This window comes from Eulemur rufifrons, chromosome 7 (genome assembly GCF_041146395.1).
Source record: "Eulemur rufifrons isolate Redbay chromosome 7, OSU_ERuf_1, whole genome shotgun sequence".
In the NCBI taxonomy this organism is placed as follows: domain Eukaryota; kingdom Metazoa; phylum Chordata; class Mammalia; order Primates; family Lemuridae; genus Eulemur; species Eulemur rufifrons.
In genome coordinates, this window is record NC_090989.1 from 156,250,642 (window position 1) to 156,258,512 (window position 7,871).

The 7,871-nt window shown below is 41.8% G+C and overlaps 1 protein-coding gene across 2 annotated transcripts; it reads right to left on the reverse strand.

Annotated features, from left to right (window-relative positions):
- Positions 1-420: 420 nt before the first annotated feature.
- Positions 421-1,077, reverse strand: IQCF6 (IQ motif containing F6). Of its 2 annotated transcripts, none has more exons than XM_069473679.1 (2): positions 1,002-1,077; positions 421-846 (listed from the first exon to the last, which is right to left on the reverse strand). In XM_069473679.1, the coding sequence occupies exons 1-2, from the start codon at positions 1,071-1,073 to the stop codon at positions 478-480; spliced, it is 441 nt and encodes a 146-aa protein (XP_069329780.1). In that variant the 5' UTR covers positions 1,074-1,077; the 3' UTR covers positions 421-477. The 2 variants fall into 2 exon arrangements, with proteins under 2 accessions (XP_069329780.1, XP_069329781.1); XM_069473680.1 differs by having other exon boundaries at positions 1,059-1,073.
- Between the last annotated feature and the right edge of the window lie 6,794 nt (positions 1,078-7,871).

Here is a 7,871-nt window from a genome sequence, read left to right on the forward strand (position 1 = left end):
CTGAGGTGCCCTGTCTGCCTGACTCCCTGCCAAGCACTGTGCTGACCCAGAGGGCCCTGGCAAGCACAGGCCTGTGGAATCCTGGCTTTCCCAGCTGGCCCTGGCTGCAGCCCGACTTCCTGGTGCCCTACTGTGAATGGAGATGCCTAGGCAGGGGCTGCAGGAAAATAAAGTCCAGTGCTGACCCCCACTGTGGAAGGGGCCGAAATCAGACTGACTGAGGCATTAGAGCTTGACCTGGGCCCTGGGATCTCTTTTAGATGCAAGATTGGCCAGGTATGCTGTTAGGAGCAGGAGTCTAGGGCGGGTGCCCTGGGGACAAGGGCTCCAGGCCACACCAGGTAATCTTTCTCAGTGGAAGGCAGGAGAGTTAGGGGCTGAGCCCTCTTCTCTGGGTCTAATTGCCAAAGGGCAAGTTTGTGGTCAGTAAGTGCTTTATTGGGAGAGAGATCCAGTCTCCTTGGCTCTGCCAGCGCCCTAGGCCATGAGGATTTCGATGTCGAGCTCCAGCCGGCTGGCTCTGACCTCATAGCGGCCCCGGATCAGGCCTCGGGTTTGGCTGGCATGCCAGCGCCAGTGAGACTGGATGATGCAGGCCGCTTGGCGTGCCTGGAGGAACCGTCTGCGGGCCTGCCACATTCGAACCTGTGCCTGCACCTTCACCACTGCCCACTCCTGGCAGGTGTAGAGTCTTAGTGCCAGGCGCCGTCTCTGCTCCAACATCTTGGCCTGCATCGACCTCCACCAGCACTGGATGACCCAGGCCCTGAGTGCTGCGTGCAGTAGCGTCCGGCGCACCACGTTGCCACGCCACCATGACTGAATCTTTATGGCTGCCTTCTCTAACTGAGTGGGGGAAAGGAAGAAGACGCAGATGCTCAGTGGCGCACCCTGACATTCCTATCCCCACCTGTGGTCTTGGGAGAAAGGCGGCCCAGCCCAGGCGGGCCTGCCCTCTTGTGTCCAGGCCCTGTCTATCTTAGTTCCAATCCCCCAGTCACCGTTAGACACTGCCCATCATCCGTTGAGCAGGTCCCTCCTGTAAGGACCTTACTCACATTTTGTGTGGCCATGGTCCTGGGCTATAGAGTCCACTCGTCTGTCATTTAGGCCACCCTAGTCTTTAGCCCCGCCCCCAACTGTGAGTCACACCTCATCATTGGACTCCGCCCACCTGCACACACGCCTCCACCTCTTCAGGTCCTGTCTGCCCCCATTTTAAGCACGTCCCTCTCTCTTCCCTTGCTTGCATCTCCGTCTGGACAGACCAGTCACTTCATGTATTGATTTCCATCGTTTTGGGGGCCTACCGTTATCTCTTGCCTGCGGTCTATTTCTCAGACCCAGTGGCATTTCTGTTCCTCCTGGTGCCAGTGAAGAGAGTCACACAACTTACCTCCAAGTAAGGGGTTTTACTTTAAGGCTACTCATAACCCACGTGGATTTCCTGAAGCTTAAGTGTTAGGGCTCCTGGCAGGGGCCCGAGCAACGTGTTCACAGAACGGTATGTTTTTGAGTAAAATTTGTGAAAGCAAGATGCTTTAGCTGCAATTGGAGAGGACCTTTGCCTCTTTTCCCTCTGACTCTCTCTGTCACTCTCCTCCTATTGGTGGTGTGGAATGGCATTCTCTTCCGGGATGTGACTAAGGGGGAGCTGAGTGGGGATAGACTCGGTTTGAGTTCAACGGCAGAGATTTAGGGGTTCACAGTCACCTTTGGGAAGAGACAAGTTTTTGCTGGCCATTGTGCCATTGCTGTGTTCTCCCACCTGTGTCATAGCACAAAGGTGAAGGGACAGAAGTGGTGCTACCATGACAAGAACATGCCCTACAGTGCCCGGCACCAGAACTAATGTGGGCAGGGGAAAAAAGTAAGTTTGAAAAGTATGGAACCAGAAACTGTCTGTAGAAAATTCTTCCTGTTATCAGACTTGTAAAACTGTAAGTGGAAGATTTCTATTCTCGTTGATGCCTGACTAAAACTGAAGTTCTCTCTTGTCAGGAATATACTTGACAATGCAATAATGCAATTATAAATGTAGCATATTTTTCTTCTTTTTTAATGGGAATTTATTTATTTATTTTTATTTTTTGAGACAGAGTCTCACTCTGTTGCCCAGGCTAGAGTGCCGTGGCATCAGCCTAGCTCACAGCAACCTCAAACTCCTGGGCTCAGGCGATTCTCCTGCCTCAGCCTCCCGGGTAGCTGGGACTACAGTCGCTCGCTACCATGCCTGGCTAATTTTTTTTTATTTTTAGTTGTTTGGCTAATTTCTTTCTATTTATAGTAGAGATGAGGTCTCGCTCTTGCTCAGGGTGGTCTCGAACTCCTGACCTGGAGCGATCCTCCCGCCTCAGCCTCCCAGAGTGCTAGGATTTAATGGGAATTTTTTGAAATAGAATTTTTCTGAATCTCTGTGATTGTAAGGCACAAACCAGTAGAACTACTACGAACAGTGTGGAAGTTGGCATGACAAATCAAGCTTTATGCATACCAGTGTCAGTAATAAACAAATTTCCATAGAAAATGAGGTTGTAAAGTCCTATGAGAAAGCACTCAAAGGTAATGCAGCTAAAAAATGTAGGAAAAACATTTTAGAGGTGGGTCAGTTAATTAATATAACATTATGTTATGTTTGAGATATTTTTAAAGATCCCCCCCAGAGATATTTATCAACTTAAAAAATTTGTAATTTGTTGTGATTTCTTTTCTCATCTTGAATAAATACTCAATTTTACATCTGTAATGTTGGATGCTTTTTCTTAAAGCAGTCTTTCCAAATGATATAAGCTTCAGGGCCCGTGAAACCTGGAGCTGCCCCGCCAGGCTGTGAGAATGCGATTGTGCAGCCAGACCTCCTGGGAGCTCACAAAGAGCTGTGTTTCCAGGATTCAGAATTAGCATCGGAACTGCAGACTCAGGTGATGCAGAGACGCTGGGAGTCCTTTGGGATCTGGAAGGCCACTCTGGCTCTGGCTTTAGCATGCGTTTCATTGTTCATTTTCCTGCATGAGGATTTCCTGGGTGCCACAGCTTGTAGGACCATGTATAATACCATCCATGGCTCCTGTTCACGTGTATTTGAGGCTCCTGCTGCCTCATACCATTGCTATGGTGCTGTTCATCTGGGTGTCTTACAGGTTCTGGCCATGCTGTCAACCCAGCAACTTCTTTGCATCATGTTTAAAGTCCTCAAAAGAGTGGATTCTAATGCTTCCTTTAATGATCGTTAATCTGAGAGAGGAGAGGAGAGGAGGGGAGGGGAGGGGAGGGGAGGGGAGGGGAGAGGAGAGGAGAGGAGAAGAGAGGAGAGGAGGTACCAGCCATCTCAAAGGCCTTCATCTCTGTGTTAAATTGTCAGTCCTGGTATCAGAAGTCCACTGCTGCAGAAGGCATCACTTAGAAGGGGGCTGCAGGCAGGCATTGTTCAGGGGCTCAGCCCATCCAGGCCAAGTTGTCTGGGTCAAGATGCCACATGCCACGGTTCCTCCTTGGAGATCTCTCCCCTCCCCCGCTCTGGCTTGGTTGGGAGTTGCCATAATTTCCTGGCTTTGTCTCCTTCTTGGATATCCCTGGAAAAACCTGCCCACCCCCTTTATGTTCGCAGCTTTTCAGTTATTCACAAAGTGGCAGCAGATGGGGTTGGGGGTAAGACGAACTCCCTGATTCTTACTAAGTTTTCACACACCACGATCCTCGGTCTCTATTTCCTCACTGCTCTCTCCGCAGATTCCTGTTCTCTTCTTCTTGCTTGATTTTTTTTTTTCTGATTATAAATATAGTACCTGTTCATTGCTAAAATTTCAATGTGCAGAAATATATGAGGTGGAAAGGGAATTTACCGTGAAATTTGCACATATTGACTTAAATTTTTCTATTAAAATAATTTATGTTTAAACACATAAAACATAAATATATCCTTATAAAAATTCATACATTTCAAACCAAAATTTCCCTCAATGTTTCCTCCCCTGCATTGTTACTCCTCCTGGCTTGGAAGGTACCCCGGACAATCAGGTATGCCTTTATAGACACAGTACCTCCCTGTACCTAAAGAATTATATAATGCTGTTTTGTGTGTTTCTGTGTATATTTTTTATTAATTGAAGTAAATCACATAACATAAAATGACCATTTTAACCATCTTAAATTCAGCGTACAATTCACTGTACGATTCAGTGGCTTTTAGTACATTTACAATGTTCTACAACTATCACCACTATCTAATTCTAATTTCGAATTTTATCTAATTTCAAAAAGAAACTCTGTATCCATTAAGCAGTCACTCCCCATTACCTTTCCCCTACCAGACCCTGGAAATCACTAAGCTCCTTTTAGCCTCTATGGATTTGCCTATTCCAGACATTTCACATAAGCGGAATCATACAATATATGATCTTTTGTGTTTGGCTTCTTTTACTTAGCATAATAATGTTTTCAGGGTTCATCCAGGTTGTAGCGTTCCTTGTTCTGGCTGAATAATATTCCACTGTATGGACGCATCACATTTTGTCCATATATTCGTCAGTTGATGGGCACTTGAGTTGCTTCTACTCCGGTGATAGTGAAGAGTGCGGCTATGAATATTCATGTACGAGTATTTGTTTGGACACCTGATTTCAATTCTTTTGGGTATATACCTAGGAGTGAAATTGCTTGGTTGTGTGGTAATTCTGTGTCTAATTCTTTGAGGAACCACAAAACTGTTTTCCATGCAGCTGAACCATTTTATATTTCCACCAATTCTGCAATCTTGCTATCACTTGTTATTTTCCTTTTTCAAAAAAAAAAATTATAGTCATCCCAGTGGGTATAAAGTGGTATCTCATTGTGATTATGACTTTCATTTCCCTAAGACTAATGATGATGAGCATCTTTTCATGTGCTTCTTGGCCATTTGTGTATCTTTTTTGGAGAAATGTCTATTCAAGTCCTTTGCCCACTTTTTAACTGGCTTATTTGTCTTTTTTGTTGTTGAGTTGTAAGAATTCTTTATAGATTCTGGACACCAGACCTTTATCAGATATATGCTTTGAAAATATTTTCTCTATTTTGTAGGTCATCTTTTCACTTTCTTCATAATGTTCTTTGATCCACGAAAGTTTTAATTTTGATGAAGTTCAATTTATCTATTTTTCCTTTGTTGCTTGTGCTTTGGTGTCATAGCTAAGAATCCATTGCCAAACCCAAGGTCATGAAGATTTTCCTCTGTGTTTTATCCTAAGGGTTTTATAGCTTTATCTATTACTTTTAGGTCTTGGATTGACTTTGAGTTAATATTTGTATATGTTGTGAGGTAAAAATCCAACTTTATTCTTTTTCATGGGGTTATTCAGATGTCCCAGCACCTGTGTTGAAGAAACTATTCTTTCCCTCAAGTCTTGGTACTCTTGTTGAAAATCAATTGAACTTAGATGTATGGGTTTATTTCTGATATTTCAATTTTATTCTATCAATCTACCTATCTGTCCTTATGGTGGTAGTACCATACTGTCTTGATTACCATAACTTTGTAGTAAGTTTTGAAATTGGGAAGTGTGAGTCCTCAAACTTTGTTTCTCTTTTTCAAGATTGTTTTGGCTATTCTGAGTCCCATACAATTCCATATGAACTGTAAGATTAGCTTGTTCATTCTGCAAAGAAAAGCAGTATGATCTGTCTATCAATTTGAGGAGTATTATTCTTCCCATCTATGAACACAGAATATCTTTCCATTTACTTAGATATTTAATTTCTTTCAACAATGTTTTTTATAGTTTTATAAGTTTATTCCTTAGTATTCTTTTTGACGGTATTATAAATAGAATTGTTTTCTTAATTTCATTTTTTTAAAAGATTTTAAATAAACATTTAATTGAGTACAAATAGTCTGAAAGTTATGTTGGTGGAACTTGCCCAATCTGGGTGGTGACATTAGCAGCAGGATGTTCTAAATAAACTCTGTTAAAACAAATGTTGTCTTCTTCAGTTGTGACATAACTGATCAGATTCAGTTCTTCTGAAGGATTATGGCTGGGGAAGGAACACTTGTTAGTTGGAAAGGAACTCTCCATTCATAGTCCCAGAACAAATGTGTAACCGCTAAAGTGCCAGGGAGTTGGGTATATGGATATTGTACGGTGACTTCAAAATAGAGAACCAAAAGTAGAAAAACAACCAACAACTACCAGTATTTGCCTATCGCTTAGTTAGCCAAGGTCCATGGGCCTGATACACTTCCTCACTAACCTTAAAAGGATTTTTCCTTCTAGATAAAACCCTACATATTTGAATCTAATCCAACATATAATACATACTTGTCTCAGGCTATATTTTGTTCTTTTTTTTTTAATTGTTCATTGCTAGTGTGTAGAAATACAAATAATTTTGCATGTTGATCTTGTATCTTGCAACTTTGCTGAATTATTTTATTAGCTCTAATTCTTTTTGTGTGTGTGTATTCTTTAGGATTTTTTTTTCCTTTTCTTTGGTGGGTTTTTTTATTGTTGTTTGTTTGTTTGTTTGTTTGTCTTTAAAGACACTGTCTTGCTCTGTTACCTAGGCTGAAGTATAGTGGCATGAACCTCCAACTACTTGGCTCAAGCAATCCTCCTGCCTCAGCCTCCAGAGTAGCTAGGACTACAGGTGTGTGCCACCATACCTGGATAATATTTGTAAATTTTTTTTGAGAGATGGGGGCGGGGAGGGCAGTCTCACTTTTTGCCCAGGCTGGTCTTGAACTCCTAGCCTCAAGTGATCCTTCCATCTCAGCCTTCCAAAGTGTTGGGATTATGTGTGAACCACTATGCCCGCCTAGAATTTTCTTTGTGTAAGGTTGTGTCATCTGCAAATACAGATAGTCTTATCACTTCCCTTCCAATTTGGATGTATTTTAGCTTCCCTTCTTGTTTAATTCCCCTGGCTAGAACTTCCAGTACAATGTTAAATAGCAATGATGAAGGCAGACAGCCTTTTCTTGTCCCTGATCTTAGAGAAAAAGCTTTTAGTCTTTTACCATTAAGTATGATGTTAGTTGTGGGTTTTTCACAGATGCTGTTTAACAGGTTGAGGAAATTCCCCTCTATTCCTAGTTTATTGAATGTTTTTTATTATGGAAGGGTGTTGGATTTTGTCAAATTCTCTCTTTGTATCAATTGAGATAACCATGTGACTGTTCCCCTTTTATGCTATCAATATGGTGTATTACATTGTTTTTGTATGTTGAACCTCCTTTGCATTACTGGGCTAAATTCCAACAGGTCATTTTGTATGATCCTACTAATATGCTATTGGGTTAGATTTGCTAGGATCTGTTGAGGATTTTTGCATCTATATTCACAGGGATACTGCTCTTTAGTTTTCTTGTAGTGTCAGTCTGGCTTTGATAACAGGGTAATACTGGCCTCAAAGAGTCAGGTGTGCTCCCTCTTCCTCTGCTTTTTGGAAGAATTTTAGAAGGTTTGGTGTCAGTTTTTCTTTAATGTTTAATAAAAGCCACCAGTGAAGACAACTGGTCCTGGGCTTTTCTATGTTGGAAGTTATTTGATTACTAATGCAATCTCTTTACTTATTATACATAGGTCTATTCAGATTTCCCATTACTTCCTCGGTCAGTTTTGGTAGTTTGTATGTTTTGAGGAATTTGCCCATTTCATCTAGGTTATCTAATTTGTTGGCATACAATTTTTCATAGTATGCTCTTATAATCCTTTTTATTTCTGTAAAGTTGGTAGTAATGTCCCCACTTTCATTCCTGATTTTAGAAATTTAAGTCTTCTATCTTTTTACTTGTTCAATGTAGCTAAAGATTTATCAATTTTGTTGATTTTTTAAAATATTTATATTTATTCTTATTTCAGGATATTATGAGAGTACAAACATTTTGGTTACAT